The sequence below is a fragment of the Halictus rubicundus genome, unplaced genomic scaffold (assembly GCF_050948215.1).
Source record: "Halictus rubicundus isolate RS-2024b unplaced genomic scaffold, iyHalRubi1_principal scaffold0186, whole genome shotgun sequence".
In the NCBI taxonomy this organism is placed as follows: domain Eukaryota; kingdom Metazoa; phylum Arthropoda; class Insecta; order Hymenoptera; family Halictidae; genus Halictus; species Halictus rubicundus.
The window spans coordinates 345,915-367,084 of record NW_027488727.1 but is presented as its reverse complement, the minus strand read 5'-3'; the positions used below and the strand labels follow the sequence as shown (position 1 = coordinate 367,084).

Sequence of the window (21,170 nt, the reverse complement as noted above, 5' to 3'; positions counted from 1 at the left end):
TCAAAAATTTCGTCAGTGGAGTGCAGGGGGAACGGCGAGTCCCCACTCTTGACGCAAGGCTGCGGATCCCACTCTTACGCTTTACTCCCGGCGGGGACGGTCGACGTAGGCGTAAATAAGTAGGATCCGCGTAAACTATGGGGGACACATGATATTCTCTGATTCTCGCTAACCGTGAAGACTGGAGTCTTAAATTTAATAAAAAAGTCGCAAATTTCAAGCGTGGGTTGATGGATCCCTGCTGTGCGTGCAAGGAAACTAGGTTTCCATGGACCTGTTTGCCGTGCACGCACAATATAGTTACACCAATGTTCTGAGCTCAGCGTTGCGTCGCCGCGCGACATCGCTCTGTTGCAGTCACACTCAATACGCTCGTTTGCTGTCTTCGATGAGCGATTCGGCCAATCGCGGAAGACGTGTAGCGCGTAGTGGGAGCACCACGTGATACCAACGAGTTAATAGTGAGCATATCATCGGGTGGTATGATATCGCACCGATTTCGCTGAAGTCCTTTAACCCTTTGCACTCGAGTGGTGACTGTGATGCACCACTAAAAATTGTTGTGGCATTATTTCAAAGAAATTACAAAAAATATTACAAAATATTTGTTACATTACAAAATTTCTATTTAATAGATTACTAAACATTTAATTATTATATGTGGTAATCGGATTAGTTTCGTATGAATAAAATGAAAATATTCCAAGACGGAAGAAAAATTTAGTTTTAGAATGAAAATAGCGCCGACTGCAAAGGGTAAATCACTCTCTTAATAACTCGATACTTAACGCATTCGCTCACGGCTCTCTCTCTCTCTCTCTCTCTCTCTCTCTCTCTCTCTCGTTAATTCCTCGACCTGGACCACTGTGGGACGCGACGCTACGCGGGACGTGACAATAGTATTATATAACAGCATTGTGATTTACGAAAAAATAATATTAATTCAATATTTCTATTGTATCTATTACATCTTGGCTCGTTTGTAGATTGTATGGACATATAACAAACAGATAAATAAAAACATTCAACAATAGATACCAGAAACATGAAAACTTATCAATATACAATATCGATTTGCGTCTTGTCGCACACGACCTCCCTTAGCAGAGTATCGTAAGAAACTAAGCTATCCGTAAGGTTTTGGTCCCCAGAGGACAAAAAAAGGCTGCTTTGAGATAATAGGTATAGTGACGTACGCAAGCGTTTCCGTCGCGGAAGCAGTGAAAGTGGTGGTGAAACGAGCGGGTCAAAAATGACTGCGGCACAGCACCCGGAGGGTTAAAGAAGATATTTTCGCAATCATTTCCTTCCTTTTATTTCAGAACTTACTACGGGCAAAGAATGAGGAACAGTATTGTTATAGTATCTTAATAGTCGTAATTGAGCTTCGAACGTTATTCCCCCGGTTGTTACTCGCCGGTACAGTCGCAATAGGCCATAAAACAGCTCTTCATATGCGCTGTATTGCACCCGCCGGTGCAATTGCGACCTTCGACTGCAATCGCTTTTTGAACAGTTCTTCATATGCGCTGTATTGCACTCGCCGGTGCAATTGCGACCTTCGACTGCAATCGTTTTTTTAACAGTTCTTCATATGCGCTGTATTGCACTCGCCGGTGCAGTCGTAATACAGAGACCTACATACAGAGTTATGCTGAATTACAATTGAATTATTCCAGGAATTATAATTACAAAGTAATTGAATTACATTGTAATTAAATTATATTGTAATTTATAATTCAGATCTTCGAATTGCAATGGAGTACAATTACAAAATACTTTGTAATTAAATTACATCAATTACGAATTACGATGTAATCAAATTATAATTAAAAATTAAAAAATAATAATGTAATAAGTAATAAGACGTTGAACAATCCATTCGAAGGTTTCAAACAGAAGGAATTTATTATTTATAAATTTATAATATCTGAACAGAAATAACTTCTGCGTTACAAATTTTTCAAATTCCAAACATGAATATAAGGAATAAAGGAAAAAATAACGACAACTATCTAATGGGACTCATTAAACAAACATTAATACTATATGTAAGTAAAATGATATACATTATCTAATAACAAAAAACTGAAAAAAGGAACGTTTTTTTTAAATTATAGATAACTATATTAATGTATTTAATTATTTTTGACGGACGTGTTCCGAATTAATAATGAATCGAAAATAAATTATGGAAGGTAGGAAACTGTTTCACACCAACAACCCCTTCGCAATACTTGCTTTAACTACTGTAACGATGTAAAGGAAACAATATTTCCTATTAACTTCTTCTGTGTTAAGTTTTGAGCGTAAAATAATTTAAGAAGCCAGAAGACTTCGCGGAACTCTCCGCGGTAAGTTCGAGAGTTAATACTATAGACCGTAAAGTTTCATAAACGCCTGTTTCCCAGACGCCGGATTAATCGTACTCTGTTCTACTTACTTCAATATCCACCAAACGAGAGAGGTTGGTAGGCCAAGATCCAGGTTGATTCATTAAAAATAGCCCTAAAAGTCCTTTAAAAAACCTCACTGTCTCAAAATCTTTGTCGGTGATAAATAAATAAAATTATTTATTCGGCCTTATGTTTGCGTAGCTCTAAGTACACATTTAATGTAACACAAACACAACAGGACATAAGAACAATCCGATAGTTAAGTTACCAATCCACTTTACCATCACACGTACCTTCCCGCACTCATAATATCCCGCTAAACACCTCACCCTAAACGGCGCGACGACGCACAGTGGGCAATTTGGACGAAATCGGATTCAAAATCAAAGAACTTTCGATAGAAATGAGGTAGAGCGATGAAATTTTTTTTTAAATGAAAGCTGAAACTTTGTAGAATATGGGAAAAATAGGGAGATTATTACCATCCAATCATTTCAACGAAAAAATGACTTCATTAGTTTTTGTCACAAAAATCTATTTTTTACAAAATCCTGAGATCGAAGACAAATTTTGAGACCAGATTTGAAATCAGTGTGAAAAAATCTATGGGAAATGATGTGTAGCATGTTAGAAAAAATTTTTTTCCGGGCGTGGTATTGAAAAAACTAACATTTTCTTGAATTTGTGCGCGTTTAACGAATTTTCTCGAGGTTAAAAAACGGTCGGACCACAATCTCTCTATTTTTCCCATATTCTACTAAGTTTCAGCTTTCATTTTAAAAAAATTTCATCGCTCTACCTCATTCCTATCGAAAGTTCCTTGATTTTGAATCCGATTTCGTCCAAATGGCCCACTGTGCGACGCTCGGCAGTAGGTCATCGTGTCCCTCGATTCCCACTCCTTGCCTTAAGGGGGCCGGCAGGCATTTGGCCTTGACTGTCACGCTATGTTATCCTGTGCCTTTTTTCTAGACATTTTACGTCTTAAATAAGTAAGTAACCAATTAAAAATGCATACCACCGTGTTTGTACATGTCTTCGCTATGTCTGTATAGAGTAGGCCTGCAGCCAAGCTCGCATATGCGAGCCGAGCTCGGGTCCAGTCGAGCCGGGACTCGCTTTTCGAGTCGAGTCGAGTACTCGCACGATGCGAGCTGCTCGCAACGAAGCGAACGGCTCGAAATAAAATCAGGCGTAAAATGACATGATGCGAGTTACAGCAGGAAGATCAGCACATTGATATTATCAAGCATTTTAGTATATTGACAATGCTAAATGTTTGCGATGTTTTATTATATATTTTGATAGTGAAATGTTGATTCAGAATTTGTATAACCCTTATTGAAAATAATTATGCAATAACAACTATTTAGATTTATGTAAATAACTAGATGTGATCTGTAAAGAACGGTATTTTATATATTCCTTTATATTATACTCCGGTTCACTGTACAGTCGTAAAAATGTGTTGTCGCAAAATTGTTTATAATGTTGAAAATTAACGTGAAACCAAGTTGGAAGTTGGAAGTTCCAACAGCCTGTCATTCGGTACTGTGCAAGTATAGGTGATAAGATTTAAAAGGGCATAGCCGATTAAGATGGTCAAAACAATTGGAACCGCAAAAAGATTCCATTTCAAACAGTATTGATTTCTTGATTTTCTGGAAATGACAGACGTAGATTTCAAAATTCTTTTCACGGAATCTTACCAATTTTCACAAGCAATTTCATATCTGGCGGAAATCGTAGACGAACACAATAATATAAATATTCATTGCCTAATCAATGTTACTTCAATATTTTTAAAACATTAAAAAAATATTGTTAAAATCACATGAATAAATAATATAAGAAATTGAAAAAATAAAGATGATGTATGGGAAAAAACATTTACCACCGACAGGATAAGAACCCCAGCGTATCCGCTCCTTAGTTCGACACGTCCGGCGATGTTACAAAACTTTACGAACATTCTGGTATATATCACACAAAATACAATTTATTCTTTCTCTTAAATCACATTTCTTAGGTCAAAGAATTACTTGTTTCAATTTAATAATGCTAAAAATTACTTAATATATAGCTGCGATAAAACCAACAAGTGTAACTTTCCTCCTAATAGCAAAAACGTCGAAAAAATTCGGTTTTTATTGTTTTTTGACGATGATGTCCCACAACAAAAAATCTAAAAAAAATTGACGACACTGCCTGTTATAGTACTTTAACAAGGAACTAAACAGTAGAATAGCATGTTTTCAAATTTTTGAGAAATCTGCATTTTTCCGATTTTTTGGAGGTTTTTCATTTTTTTTTACGACCACAGTTTGTAACAAAAAAATCTGAAAAAATTATCAAAAATCAGCCTTAGAATCCAAAATATGTCACATTTTTTTCAGAATTTTAGAAAGCATCAGAGTGCGGGAAATACGCGGAGAAGCGCGAAATCTAATTTACCCTGTAACTAACCTCATGGGCAAGATAGGGGGTTGAAATTTTACTCAGAGGGGTTTTTCCTCTAAGGGCAGTTTTGACCATAAATCGGCTAGGCCCTTTTAAAAGGATCTGATGTCTACGTTCAACACTCGTCATACTTTCTGTTTAGTTAATATTTTAATCTAAATCTTTTTTCAATTTGCAATTGTTGGCTCTTCTCCATGGATAACAGTCGATCTTTTGTTACGTATGGAGACGTTCTCCACGTTTATTTCGATTAGAATTTCTAATCTCTTTTCTGAGAACGAAAAGCGTCCCAACAGGCCCCTTTTATTAACGAAAGATACTGTATGCCTTCTTTATACCAAAATCTCTAAACACTCCCTTCTGGCATCCGTTAATCAATATTCTGATAGGAAATAGCCCGGATAACCTTCATTAACCCCTTTCAACGAAAATCTAACTGAGCCCTGCTTTTCATTAGAAGTGACAAAAAATGTGACTGTGACCCTACGCGATATCAAATCTTAAACAGAGTACCCCTTTCATTTTCAAGGTATATAAACCCATTCGTTTTCATCCTCTTCGGTTAGTCGAGAAGCGGTTCAGTCAAGATTCAGAAACGGTTCCGTAACGTTATAGTAATCGTGCAGTCACGTCGCGTTACAGAGTCAAGTCTAGTGAGATCGGGTTAAAGTCCCTTTCGAATCAATTCATAACCTTATAGATTCCGTTAGTTCGGTATATATTCTATTTGGCATTCAACAATCGCCATCTAACCCCGCATTGCCAGTGCGTCAACACCGTGCAACATAGGTAAACAATTCCTCTAATTGTACATTTATTATATTCATTCGCGACACAAACAACAACACTTGTAGTAATTTCAATTCAGAATAAATTGTCTTGTTTGTTAACTCGCGTACCCTTAATTATTGCCTAAAATCCTAGTATAATAATTGAACGTTCCCACACGATACAATCTAACCGCTCGGATTGTATCAATTAAATTATATAGAAGTTACGAGGCTTACTAATACTTAAATTCGATTCAACGAAGATTTCTCCAACCTAGTGGCTCCTCGATTTCGCATTGAGTGCGTCCACGAAATTATACCATCCTAGGCGGATCCCCGATTTCGCATTGGGTTCTTCCGCATCCTAGCAGCTCCCTGATTTCGCATCAGGTGCGTCCGCGCTCTTATACAACCTCCTTTCGTATCGGGTTCGCCGCGTGTTCCCTAGTGACTCCTCGATTTCGCATCGGGTGCGTGCACGAAGTTTCATCCTCCTAGTAGCTCCTCGATTTCGCATCGGGTGCGTCTGCGTTTGACACCAACCTCCCAGAGGTTCCCTGATTTCGCATCAGGTGCGTCCTCGACGTCAACTATCCTAGCGGCTCCTCGATTTCGCATCGGGTGCGTCCGCGTACCTAACTAACAATTGAAACCATATTCCTGGGGTAAAAATCCCCTCGCCGGCCTCTCGCGCTGCTCATAGCCCTGGCTCGTAACACTTTTATACGATGGTGCAAAATCATGCTAACTACCAAATAATTCGTAGTGGCAGCAAAGTTAAATCTACTTCCTAGCTCGACAATTAACGCAATTATATAACGCAATTTTTCCTGCGTTTTCATTACATGTCATCTAGTAAATTAATCTATCTAGCTTGGCAGAACAGCTGAAGTCGTTTGGTCGATTTATAAAAAAAGTTATTCTGATTTAAAGTGTCTGCCATCAATTATGAGACTGACTGCATAATGTATAACGAGAAGCGGCCGCACGTTTCTCGCTAAGCAACCTGCGCTATCTCCATGTTTATAATTGTGCAGTGTGAAAATGGTTTACTGCCTTTTTGGTTCGTTATCTCGGCCATTTCTTCTAAAAAGTGTACTTCCGTACAATGGGACAGTAGGGCTCTCATCAGCGAGCTAAGGTTTATGACCGGCTCTCGCCTGCACTCGCCCACTTAGGTCACCCGCTCTGAGTATTTAATCTACCGGCACGCGTATGCGTTTTGCTCTTCCCTCCCCATCGAGCCACTAGCTTAGTTATTCATTATCGAAAAATATAAAAGTCTAAGACAATCTATTCTCAGGTTAGTTAGCTCAGATTCTGTCAAACAGTTTTTCTCAGCTTACCAGAATTCAGTCTTTTGACCTTTGGTGCGAGTACCAGTGTGGCGGCCTGTCCAAAGAGCACGCCGACGAACCGCCAGCATACATTGTAGACGCGGCGGCGACCTCGTATAAATACACATCAATATTATACAATATTGTTTATATACCCATTCCTTTCAAAAACTATTTAACGAAGCTTAACGTTAATTTTTAACATTATAAACAATTTTGCAACAACACATTTTTACGACTGTACACTGAACCCCGGAGTATAATATAAAGGAATATATAAAATACCGTTCTTTACAGATCACAGCTAGTTATTTACATAAATCTAGGAAATAGTTGTTATTGCATAATTATTTTCAATAAGGGTTATAGAAATTCTGAATCAACATTTCACTATCAAAATATATAATAAAACATCGCAAACATTTAGCATTGTCAATATACTAAAATGCTTGATAATATCGATGTGCTGATCTTCCCGCTGTAACTCGCATCATGTCATTTTACGCCTGATTTTATTTCGAGCAGCTCGCATCGGTGCGGATAGCTCGCATCGTGCGAGTACTCGACTCGACTCGCACAATCGAGCCGAGCTAAGCTCAACCAGAGTTGGGCAAAATATTTATCTAAATAAAAATTTCGAGTAACGAATAAAAGATAAAAAAATTTTTATTTCCTTTTGGTATGTGTTGTGGTTTGGGTGTTCAGTAAAGGATTCACCCAATATAACAATAACCATTTATTAAATAAGCAACAAAAACTCAACGACGTAACAAGGAACAAAGAAAATGAAATAACAATGAAACAAGAACTACGGATAAACGACTATACGAACAACTGACGGCGAATGACGACTTCTCACAACGACTGACTGACTTGAACTGACTGACTGACTGACCCTGTCATCCGTCAGAATCCGCGCTTATATCCTCCAGGAATTTCCTTCGAACAAGAAAACTTCTGGAGTGGGGATGTCGCTTCCTGTACGTGCCCCTTGGAGAAAGTTCGTGTCCTTGCACCGAACATCCGTGTCCTGGCGAAAGTCAAGGGTTGGCGGCCAAATGTGCACGCCAAGGAAAAACCCCGAACCTGGTCGCCAAATGTGCACCCCAGGTAGGAACAGACTTCCGGCGACTAAGTGTGCGCTCGGGAAGAGCTTGGGCCTGGCGACCAAGTGCGTCCAAGGTCCCAGCCCGCAGACGACGCTCCTACCTGGGTCCGATCAACCCTTCTCCAAGGGGTCCGCCACATTACTTGAATATTGTATTTATTCTTTTTTTTTATTCTATAACTATTACAGAATATATTTTGTTGAATAATCATTATTTTATAAATATCGCAAGAAGTTCCAAATTAATTAATTACACCTATAAATTATCGATTATAAGATAATGATTACAATGGTGAACAATATGGAAAATAAGAAGGCAATAAGAGTGTAATGAAATTATACAATAAAAGATAATTATTTTCATTCTACGCATTATACGTTTATTTATTGCCTCTGTCACTGACGTTTTTTCCATAATTCACGAGCAAATGTTCTTTTAGTTCCACAACCGACGAGAGTATCTCGACATTAGGGCCGTTACCGACCGCTCCCAGCACCCACCTGGCACCCACTTTGAGACTCGCAGTTTAACACTAAGGTGCAGAAGACCACTAAGGAACTTCTCGTCGCTGAGAAGGTGAATCATCACGGACCCATATCGATTATCAAATGTTACATTCTCCGACAAACGTATTCAAATTAAAAAGATATTTTTTTTTAGTGTTGCTTTTTAAGATCTAAAATATTAAAAGTAAAACTAATATCAAGGACGAAAAATTCGTCAAAATATTTTACGTAAGAAATTATTAAAGCATAATTTTAGGAAAATCAATTTCTACTTCCATATGAGATACCTTAATTTGTAATTTAAAAATATTTCATGAACAAGCATTATTTCCTTACACTTTTTTTTATAGATAATTGTTCCAAGAATCGATCTGTGGGAACAGAAATATGTTGAAAACCAGAGTAGCGTTTATTTAACGTACTATTCCGAATAGTATAGAGTTTGAGAGAGAATCACGTGGATGAATTAATATAATATAAAATAATATAATTGTAGAAGCAAAGATGGGCAAATTTTTATTGAAATAGACATTTCAAACAGCGAATAAAAGATAAAAAATGATTTGTTACGCGTCAAATAAAAATAATTATGTTATCTCTATTCCGCACGTAATGAATTTATTCGACGAATAAAGATTTTTTTATAAAGACCGACCAACAGCCTACAATGTAAGCAAATGGAGAATCCAACATTATTGGCAATTTATGCTTTTATGTTTTTAATCAGAACAATATTGTTAATACGAATGAGTTGTAGAGCTCATACCGATCAAAATGAGTCTAAACACGACATCATTTGGACTGTCTTTAATGAGATTGTAATTTTTATCGTAACATTACGTATCAGTGAAACTTGGTCGATTACACCCGAATTTGATCTCATTTTCATCAGGAAAATCCCCTCCATTCGCTCGTCACAATTTCATGAGGATATATTGAACAATCTAAAAGTTTAAACTTTCATTCGTGCGCGATTCTCCATCCGTTTACATTGTATGCTGTTTGGTAAGCGCTGGGTCTTCGACGTTCGGCGCTCGTCTGTCCTCGTCGGCCGTCGTTACCGTTTATTCGTCGAGCTGGCAAAAGTTATCCGAAGATTTATTCGAAGCCTTCGAATAAATCTACGGATAAAAATATTAAATACATTCCAATTTGTACCGTGTTTGGTGTGATTTTAATCAGAAGAATGCCACGAATTACTTGCCGCAAGTCCCATAAAAAAAATAATGAATAATAAAGAAGTTTTGCAATTGGATTGGTAGTTGTTTCACACCGATACCTCCCTACTCTACGAGCTCGGGACTTCAAAGACCAGCGACCGACCAACAGCCTACAATGTAAGCAGATGGAGAATCGAGAATTATTGGCAATTTATGTTTTTTTTTGGTTTTCATCAGAACAATATTGTTAATACGAATGAGTTGTAGAGCTTATCCCGATTAAAATGACTCCAAACACGACATCATTTGGACTGTCTTTAATGAGATTGTAATTTTTATCGTAACATTACGTATCAGTGAAACTTGTACGATTATACTCGAATTTCACCTCATTTTCAACAGAAAAATCCCCTCCATTCACTCGTCACAATTTTATGAGGATATATTGAACAATCTAAAAGTTTAAACTTTCATTCGTGCGCGATTCTCCATCCGCTTACATTGTATGTCGTCTGTCGTCGCTGGGTCTTTGAAGCTCGGCACTCGGCAAAAGTTATTCGAGCATTTATTTGAAGCCTTCGAATAAAAGATACAGATGAAAGATGAAAAAATTTCTCGTAGTTTGAATAAATCCGCTTCGAATAAAAAAAAGTATCTTTATTCGTCGGATAAATTCTCGTCGAATAAAATTATTTATTCGATACTCGTCGAATAAAGATACCTTTTTCATTCGAACCTTCGAATAACGAATAAAGATGAAGTATCTTTTATTCGAATCGTTATTTAAATAATTTTTATCTAATAATGCCCAACTCTGGGCACACCAAAATGACTGGCATTCAAAAGGAGAGAATATCCGTCTACGATATAATGTTGCACGGAGAAGCGGACAGCGAAACTAGAGAAACGTCATCCCCGAGGAGTGGACCACACATTGTCGGCTATATCGGTGTGAGACCAGAAGACCACTACTAATCCAATCACAAAGCTTCTTTATTTTTCGTTATTTTTTTTTTTTTTAACTTTTACCAACATATTCGTGACATTTTTCTGATTAAAATGAAACTTAATATGATATAATTCCGATGATAATTACTTGTGTAATGAACGATTGATGTTTCGGACGCGAAGAAGGACAGCGTATGGGAAAGAAAGAGCCGCGGAGAGTCGAAGCGTTCGGAAAAGATGAAAGACTGGCGTGAGCTCAGGCCTTTAAATAAAAAAATAAACTTTTTCATTATTAATTATTTTTCTATCGGACTTTCACCAACATACTCGTGGCATTTTTCTACGGAAAACGGTACCAAATATGACAAAATTCCGATGATATTTACTTGTGTAATGAACGACGGAAGTTTCGGACGCAAAAAAAGGACAGCATATGAAAAGAAAGAGATGCGGCGTATCCTTCCCGTCTCGAGTTCGACAGATTGGTTTTCGCTGCTGACAAATAGCCGAATTTCGGGCAAAACTCTAGATGTGGTTACTAATGTATATGTATTGACAATTACTCACAGAAAATTAAATTTAACAATACCATTAATGATTATACATAAAGTTTATTGCTGATAAAATATAAAGAATATTAAATGTAAAGAAACAATTCTATAAGGTATAAAAAATATCAAACAATAGAATTATAATTAAAACTTAAAATGACAGACACTTTTCAAAATTTTGATCTCTACCTCTATGTTAGTGATACACAAACTGAAAATTTCATCGAAATCGGTTGACGGAGAAAAAAACAACGTGCATTGCAAGATATAAGAATCTGTGTATCTGTGTGTCTGTACAAATAGCAATAATACTGCCACCAAATAGCTTTATATGGATAAGATCCGTCGAAAGTTAGTTTCATTAGATAACACTTTTATTTCGTTACTACCTTTACTTGAATAATTGCAGTCCAGCATTAGAAGTGGTATTATCGGTTAAATAAGTAAACAAAAATAATTTTCTGTGTTTGTTACTACGGATCACAATAAGAACGATTGAATTTTGTCATTACTTGAATATTGTATTTATTCTTTTTTTTTTATTCTATAACTATTACAGAATATATTTTGTTGAATAATCATTATTTTATAAATATCGCAATAATTTCCAAATTAATTAATTTCACCTATAAACTATCGATTATAAAATAATGATTACAATGGTGCACAATATGGAAAATAAGAAGGCAATCTGAGTGTAATGAAATTATAAAATAAAAAATAATTATTTTCATTCTACGCATTATACGTTATTTATTGCCTATGTCACTGACGTTTATTCCGTAATTCACGAGCAAATGTTCTATTTAGGTAGCGAGCGCAGCATGTTTACCGATGTTGGTATTTGAGATCAGTGATAGTTCCACGTTCTTAGTTCCACAACTGACGAGAGTATCTCGACGTTGGGGCACCGACGAGATATATATATATATATATATATATATATATATATATATATATATATATATATAAACAAAGATTGCCAGCCCCCGTGTTAAACTGCGAGTCTCAAAGTGGGTCCCAGCACAGACGAGGTATAGGAGTAGACCAATCACCATATGGTGCTTCGTGTCTCATATGTAAACAACTGGTTTTCTTACGCCCTCTACGCTGACGAACGATAACTGCTGGAACTAGATCCACAAGAATGATCAAATCTGGTCAAATACAAATGATTGACGAGTTATGTACGTGATGACTATATGTTCAAATTATATTTTTTTATTTGATGTCATAAAAAATATAATATTAATTATTACAAATATAACATTAAATAAATATAGATACCACATTTTCAAATTATAGAAATACAATTTTCATACATTTATTTTATACATTTTATTTATACATTTCTCCATACGTATAATTATTATTCGCATTTCTATAATTTTTTAACACTGTTGATGCGCATCCATTTTGAATATACAGGGTGGCCCACATAACTCTGAACAGCTCAATATGTATCTCGAAAAAACTATGACATCGATTTTAAAGTTCTTAGTCTTAAATTGCATGGAACTGAAGGGCCTTTCTGACTACATAAACGTGAAGTGGCCTCCCTTCCCTTTTAACGGGGGAGGGGAGGTACCTCTGTAATTTTAAATGGAACCCCCTATAAAATGTTACATATTTAGATTCTACCGGAAAAAACAAGTCAATTTTGTCTGAAACATTTTTTTGTCAGATACTTCCATGATGAGATCTAACAGTTTGAAGTTTCGAGTTGCAGGTACTTGAAGCGCTCGGAAATAGCGTTATGGAATTATACGCGCTTGAGTCCTTTGCTTATTCATGAAGAAACACAAACAACAATATTTACAATACTTGAGTTTGACTCACTTATCTATGAAAATGTTTTCAGTTTAGAGCTGTTATTCAAGCAGTAACATTGTGATTATGGCTACTTTTGACACAGAAGTGAATATGTTATTAACGTTAGGTGTTATTTGAACGTTATGGGATCAAAAAATGTCATGCAACATTTCATAATTTAGAAAAGCGGCTTCGCGAGCACGGTGAATTGTGTAAAAAAACTCGCAATAAACCTAAAGCTGTCACTAACGAAAATAATAGTGCCAGTATTCTTGCTGCAATTACATTAAATCCTCATATTAGTGAACGTACACTTGCACAAACATCACATATTAGTCGTTCATCAATTCAATGAATTTTGAAACGGCAAAAGTATATCATCCATATCACATGGTTTTATCACAAGAGCTTTCGATAGCAGATTACGATCACCGCGTAAGATTTTGTGAGTGGCTGCAGGGTGTTGTGGAAAATGACTTTTTGTACAAAATACTTTTTTCCGATGAGGCCACTTTTATGAACTCAGGGCATGTAAATAGACATAATCTGCATTATTGGTCCGTGGAAAACCCAAATTGGATGCGATGTGTTCCCTTTCAACATCGATGGTCTTTAAATGTTTGGTGTGGCCTAATAGGAGATTTTGTGATTAGACCTTATTTTTTTCAAGAAACTGTAACATCTGCAAGTTATTGTGATTTCTTAAAAAATCATTTGCCTGCGCTTTTGGAAGATGTGCCACTGCACGTTAGAAGAGAAATGTGGTTCCAACAAGACGGCGCTCCTCCACATTTTGCAATCATCACCAGGCAATTTTTGAACGAAAAATTTGGGAACAAATGGATAGATCGTGGGGGACCTCGTCAATGGCCTCCTCGATTTTTTCTTATGGGGATATGTAAAGGACAAAGTTATGTTTGAACCGCCGACGACAAAAGAGGATATGAAACAAAGAATACATGACGCTTGCGCTTCAGTGACTCCCGAAATGTTAAAAAGTGTTAGAACAACTTTGATGTTTCGAGTAAATAAATGTTTACAAGCCCGTGGTGGACATTTTGAACATTTAATTTAAAGTACATTTTATTTCTTCACGAATAAGCAAAGGACTTGTTGCGTCGCCAACCCCAATCTCAGTCTGGGTTTACGCTGCGTCACTTTCGAGAAAGTCTCATATTCCATCCTTAACAAATTTATGTCTTTACGACCAGGGTGCGACTGGTAAATGTCAGCGCACTTTCATGGTCAAAATCCGCTCGACCGTACCGCTCTCGATGGCACGTGACGCAGCGTAGACCCACTTGTAGCGCCAGGGGGCCCGTAATTTATGGGACGGTTTCCAGACACGCGGGACTTGGTGTCGTCTTCCTTAGACGAACTCTGCTAAGTGTCTACCAGCTCGTGGGCGTTGCATAATGCCGAAAACCGCCCCTAAATGCAATTATTGGTCCCCCACTATTCGAACCCTATCCGCGGAGGGAATCTATCTAGTCAACGTTCTTAAGATTCTTCTCCGTTCTCGTCAGATACCAACGAAGTCTCGCCTCTGTATTATCGCTTCTTTTTTGCAATCACTTCGCTGTACAGTAACCATCCGCTTTCGTTAAATACATATATATTGTTACTAAACAGTGTTGTGACCATAACCCTACAACCAGCTTGCATACATCCTAAAGATTGTGCGAGCACGCGTCACATCGTAACTACCTCAATTTTACGACGTTGGTGACGCCACAACATGGTCCTTCGAGCCGGATTAAAACCTGAACGAGCTTAAAATACAAACACCGAACGTATTCGACGAAGCTTGGTGCATTGATATTGCATTAATTGGGAAAGAGCTGCCGTGGAAGCGTAGCTGTTTCAATTTATATACCACTGGAGAAGAAGGCATCGAGGAGACGCAGCTGCCTAACAACAATTGGCAGATTGGGAAGGTGCTGCTCATCGGGAATCAACCCACAACACAGTCAACACCACGTCATTCTCTGAAGCAGAGGACATTGCTGTGGAAAAAGGTGCAACTTCTCTTCAACACCATCTCGTCCGACATTCTCTACGAAGCAGCCATCGCATTCTCTACAACTTGTGAGGGCTGTAATATCATCGTTCGGTAAGCTCTGAATCACCTTTAATATCCTTGTATAACTCTCGCAGTCCTTGACTCCATATCCATCTTCTTTAATATAGCCGAAATCATGTCGGAACAAATGAAAACTCTTAAACGCCAGTGTGCATCAATTAAAGCTCAGCTAACGAGAATAAAAAATTCGCTGACTAGTTCTTTGGAGATATCCGCATTAAATGTACGAAAGTCTAAAATAACTGAACTTTACGATAACTTTCATAGTATAATTATCGAACTCGAAGCCCTTGACGAATCAGGCGATTACCAAAGCCATATTATCGAATTTGAAGACTCGTATTATGCTTGTGCGGAATCATTGGATAAATTACAAAATTCTAAAAATGCAGCGCCTTCGGAAAAGTCTGACACAAGGCGAAATAATGCAAACGATAACGTAAAGGGTAATGGAATTTTACCGAAAATTAAATTACCGACATTTGATGGCAATCTTCTCGAATGGCAAAGTTTTCATGACTCTTTTCTATCGATGGTCCATGAAAACGAAGACTTATTATACGTGCAAAAATTTCATTATTTGAAGCACTCCTTGCATGGAGAAATAGCAAGTGTTATCGATACGCTAAGCGCCTCCAAGGAAAATTATTTGGTAGCATGGTCTATATTAGTAAAACGGTGTACTCAACCACGAAGAATCATACAGGCTCATTTAAAATCATTATTCGAATTGCCAAGCCTTACGCATGATGATCCGGTAGCATTACGCTCGTTAATTACCGCAACGGAAAAACATGTAAATGCTCTAAAGGCTATTTCGGTACCAGTTCATAGTTGGAACGAAATACTGACTTACATAATCACTTCAAAATTAGATAAGACGACTCGCCGTGAATGGGATCGCTCTTTGAATGATCAGGATCTTCCGAAGCTTGACGATTTATTAAATTTCCTTTTGAAATTTTCTCGTGACGATGCCGTTGTGCATTTGGAAAACCCACACGAAACAGGTAGGGCACAGCTACCTGCTAGGGCAAGCAATAAAGTCTTAAACCAGGAGCGCAGTTCTAGGTCGGGACATCAATCTTATGTTTCAACGCAAGAAAAAATCGTTAAATGTCAACTTTGCAGCAAATCGCATAACATTCAAAACTGTGAACGCTTTTTAAGTTTATCAATAAACGATCGCTTTAACGTTGCAAAGAACGCCAAATTATGCATTAATTGTTTAAAGGCGGGGCATTCGTGCAGCAAATGTTATTGTGGCACTTGTAAGAAATGTCAGCGCAAACATCATACCCTATTACATCGCACCGAAGATGTTAATAATAGTTTAGCATCTAATTCGTGCGCAGCTCCAGCCGAGCAATCGCATACGTCACTAACTGCTTCTATTCCATCCGAAGTTTTGCTTTCTACGACACGCGCCTTTATACTGGACAATCAAAATGTTCAACATGATTGCAGAATTTTATTAGACTCAGGATCACAAGTAAATTTTATAACCGAGGAATTAGCAAATAAATTAAAGTTACCTAAAACGAGCATTGATGTGCCAGTATTTGGCATAAATCAAGTGGAATCGCGTATTAAACATACCGTACGAACTACTATCGCATCCAAAACGTCTAATTATAAGGCACAAATAAGATTTTACACAATTCCACAAATTGCATGCTATTTGCCTACGCAACAAATCAACCGTTCTATTGTAAATATTCCGAAGAATATTCAGCTAGCTGATCCGGAATATCATAAACCATCGAAAATAGATGCATTATTAGGCGCTGAATTATTTTATCAATTGCTGTCTGTTGGTCAAATTTATTTATTCAAAAAATCGCTTGTTTTACAAAAAACTGTTATGGGGTGGATTTTATCTGGAACAATTCCTTCCAACAAGCCCGCTTTGAATTCGATAAAATGCCATTTATCTACTTCATCTATAGATGACCAAATCGCGAAATTCTGGGAGCTTGAGGAGTATCCTACAGAAAAAATTGCTTCTAAAGAGGAAGAATTATGTGAATCTCATTTCCGAGAACATACAAGTCGCAATTCTTCAGGACGTTACATCGTACGTTTACCGTTTGCACCAAACAAATCGAACCTAGGAACTTCTTATGAAATAGCCTTGAAGAGATTTTACAATTTAGAAAAACGTCTGATTCAAAATACTGCTTTAAAGCAAGAGTATTCAAGGTTCATACAGGAATATCGAGTCTTAGGCCATATGACTGATATTTCCAAAAATGATTGCAGGAAAGACGGTTATTATTTGCCTCACCACCCTGTATTCAAACAATCCAGTCTAACTACAAAACTTAGGGTAGTTTTTGACGCTTCTGCCATCACTTCGAATGAGCTATCTTTAAATGATGTTTTATTAGTAGGGCCTACAATACAGGATGATCTATTCTCTCTCCTAGTACGCTTTCGTTTACATAATTATGTCTTGACCGCTGATATTGAGAAAATGTATCGGCAAGTACTCGTGCATCAGGATGATGCAGCTTATCAAAAGATCCTGTGGCGTGAAAATATAAACGAACAAATAAAAACTTTTAGACTTGACACTGTTACGTATGGTACAGCATCAGCATCGTTCCTCGCGATACGCGCTCTGCAGCAATTAGTGCAAGATGAGGGAAGGCCTTATCCATTAGCATCTAAATCCATTGTCAATGACTTTTATGTAGACGATCTATTAACCGGAGCGTCTACCTATGAAGAAGCTGTCAAATTACGAGACGAATTGATAAAACTTACAAGCAAAGCTAAATTTCATTTAAGGCAATGGGCCTCGAACGAGACGTCCTTACTTAAGGATTTAGTGGACAAATCTTTAAAGGACACACACGAAATAAATTCTAATTCAATTGTCAAGACGCTCGGTGTGCTTTGGAACTCATCTACCGACGTTATTACATATTCGACAAACATGAATACTAGCAACTCTCGTATTACAAAAAGAACAATTTTGTCAAGTACAGCGCAATTATTTGACCCACTAGGTTTATTAGGGCCTGTCATTGTTAAAGCCAAAATGATCATGCAGGATTTATGGAAGGCTAAACTAGATTGGGATGAATCTGTTCCACAACATATATACTCAGATTGGGAAGATTACAAACAGCAATTGTCGTGCCTATCACAATTTAAAATACCACGAAAAATTATTGCAACAGCGGCATCGGAAATCCAACTTCACGGATTTTGCGATGCCAGCGAAAAGGCTTACGGTGCCTGTATATATATCCGTTCTCGACAAGCAGATGGTAGTACTACCGTCCGTTTAATAGCATCCAAATCGCGCGTGGCTCCCTTGAACTCAACTACAATTCCAAGATTAGAATTGTGCGCTGCAGTATTGTTATCAAAATTATACGTAAATGTAAAAAGGGCGCTCAGCATACAATTTAATTGCACAAGGCTCTGGACGGATTCGACAATTGTCTTATGTTGGATCAATACATCGTCGAACACTTTAAAAACTTTCGTAGCCAATCGTGTGTCAAAGATACAAGCTGTTACACAATCGAATGACTGGCGACATGTACCTTCGCAACAAAATCCAGCAGATGCTATTTCGCGTGGTCAAAATCCAATAGAATTTCTAAACAATGAATTATGGATTCAAGGTCCTTCATGGTTACATCAATCAGAGGACGCATGGCCATTGTCACCAATGCCTTCAGCGAAGGTACCCGAATTACGGACAATTACTGCATTAACGATAAATTGTAATAACGAACTATTTCTTCGATTTTCGTCCTTTGTAATGCTGAAGCGAGTTATAGCTTATTGTTATAGATTTTATAATAATGCCTCCAAAAAGTACATTCGACATGGCAAGATCAATGTTGAAGAATTAAATCATGCACACGATCAAATAATAAAGACGTTACAGCACGAACATTTCAAGAGAGAAATAGATGCGTTGAACTCGGGCAAGACACTTGACAAACGCAGCAAAATTCTTAATTTAAATCCTTTTTTGGATGAGCAAGGGATTCTTCGTGTAGGCGGAAGATTGCATCATTCGCTTTTAGATTACAATCAAAAACATCCGATTTTGTTACCGCGAACACACCATGTTACCAAATTAATCATTCGCGAGCATCATATTAAAAATTATCATAGCGGTGTGCAATCCACATTAAATGTAGTCCGACAAAGGTATTGGATCATCGATGGAAAAAATTTTACACGTCATATAATCCGGAAGTGTATTAGATGTCAGAGGGCTCGCCCTTCGGACATGAACTATATTATGGAAAATTTGCCAAAAAATCGCGTACAACAAAGCAGGCCATTTGAAATTTCGGGTGTAGATTATTGTGGACCCTTGTTTGTCAAGGAAAAGAAATTTCGAAATCGCGGAAAGATAAAGGTATATGTTTGCGTATTCGTATGCTTTGCAACAAAGGCAGCACACATGGAATTGGTCAGTGATCTGACCACGGAATCGTTTATAGCCTGTCTGAAACGTTTTTTCTCTCGACGTGGTAAATCACGTCATATTTATTCTGACAATGCTACTAATTTTGTGGGCGCGAACAATGAGTTAAAGAATCTTCTTGATTTCTTAAAAAATGAAACATTTGTTCATAGGGTGACACAATATTTGACAAACGAAGGTGTCACGTGGCATTTTTCCCCCCCGCGATCACCCCACTTCGGTGGCCTGTGGGAAGCCTTAGTCAAGTCCTTTAAGCATCATTTGATTCGAACTGTTGGTGATCAATTGTTCACATATGAACAATTAAATACCTATATAATTGAAATTGAGGCGATATTAAATTCCAGACCGCTAACTCCTATGTCTTCAGATCCAAACGACACATCTGCCCTCACCCCTGCACACTTCCTAATAGGTGATTCGCTAAAGAGCATACCTGAGCATGATCTACAGCATGTATCCTCTAATAAGTTGTCAACATGGCAACACATCCAAAGGGTGAAGCAGCATTTTTGGGCGAGATGGCATAAGGAATATGTAAACCAACTGAGTATACGTAGCAAATGGCGAACATCATCATCGCAGCAGCCAAGGATTGGGGACCTTGTAATCTTGAAGGAAGACAACGTTCCACCAATGCAATGGCACTTGGGACGTATTATCGAACTCCATCCCGGTGATGATAACGTTATACGAGTTGTGACCGTAAAAACTGTGAGCGGAACATACAAACGTAGTGTTAAGCGAGTATGCCCACTACTTATGGACTCTTAATTATACTATAGTGTACTTATATCCGTTTGCGTTTGTAATACTTATTATTCTTCGTATTTTTATGGCTATGATATTCATTTTTTTAAACATTAACATTACTTTAGATCTACTTAGATTACTTTAGATATATTACTTTTTGCGTTACGTATATTATCAACTTCAAGGTAGTTCGCAGTTACTGCAGTTATGATCGTGTTTTATACTCAACAATCGCCTACATTTTAGATACCGCCTTAAATTCCTTTTTTATTGTTTGTATTCTTGTTGATATTTTGTAAACCTATTATTCCACATTTTGCCTTTTACGAACGTGTGCAATTGAACTAAATAGTTCAAGGGGGGCGGCGTGTTGCGTCGCCAACCCCAATCTCAGTCTGGGTTTACGCTGCGTCACTTTCGAGAAAGTCTCATATTCCATCCTTAACAAATTTATGTCTTTACGACCAGGGTGCGACTGGTAAATGTCAGCGCACTTTCATGGTCAAAATCCGCTCGACCGTACCGCTCTCGATGGCACGTGACGCAGCGTAGACCCACTTGTAGCGCCAGGGGGCCCGTAATTTATGGGACGGTTTCCAGACACGCGGGACTTGGTGTCGTCTTCCTTAGACGAACTCTGCTAAGTGTCTACCAGCTCGTGGGCGTTGCATAATGCCGAAAACCGCCCCTAAATGCAATTATTGGTCCCCCACTATTCGAACCCTATCCGCGGAGGGAATCTATCTAGTCAACGTTCTTAAGATTCTTCTCCGTTCTCGTCAGATACCAACGAAGTCTCGCCTCTGTATTATCGCTTCTTTTT

General features: G+C 37.7%; 1 protein-coding gene across 1 annotated transcript; it reads left to right on the top strand.

Annotated features, from left to right (window-relative positions):
• The first annotated feature begins 731 nt into the window (after nt 1-731).
• LOC143363957 (uncharacterized) lies at nt 732-20,605 on the top strand. Its single transcript, XM_076804484.1, has 13 exons — nt 732-756; nt 987-989; nt 1,035-1,108; nt 1,152-1,232; nt 1,323-1,419; nt 2,199-2,259; nt 2,325-2,354; nt 2,412-2,467; nt 12,048-12,077; nt 14,856-15,146; nt 15,207-20,341; nt 20,473-20,532; nt 20,594-20,605. Exons 1-13 carry the CDS (start codon nt 732-734, stop codon nt 20,603-20,605), a joined length of 5,955 nt encoding a protein of 1,984 aa, XP_076660599.1.
• Nucleotides 20,606-21,170: the final 565 nt, after the last annotated feature.

Bases quoted from the DNA above. Each gene is read 5' to 3' on its own strand.
- LOC143363957 (XM_076804484.1), top strand. From the start codon at position 732: ATGAAAATAGCGCCGACTGCAAAGG. The intron at 2,355-2,411 runs GTAAGTTCGAGA...CCTGTTTCCCAG, and splicing joins ACTTCGCGGAACTCTCCGCG to ACGCCGGATTAATCGTACTC. The intron at 20,342-20,472 runs GTATGCCCACTA...ACATTACTTTAG, and splicing joins ACAAACGTAGTGTTAAGCGA to ATCTACTTAGATTACTTTAG.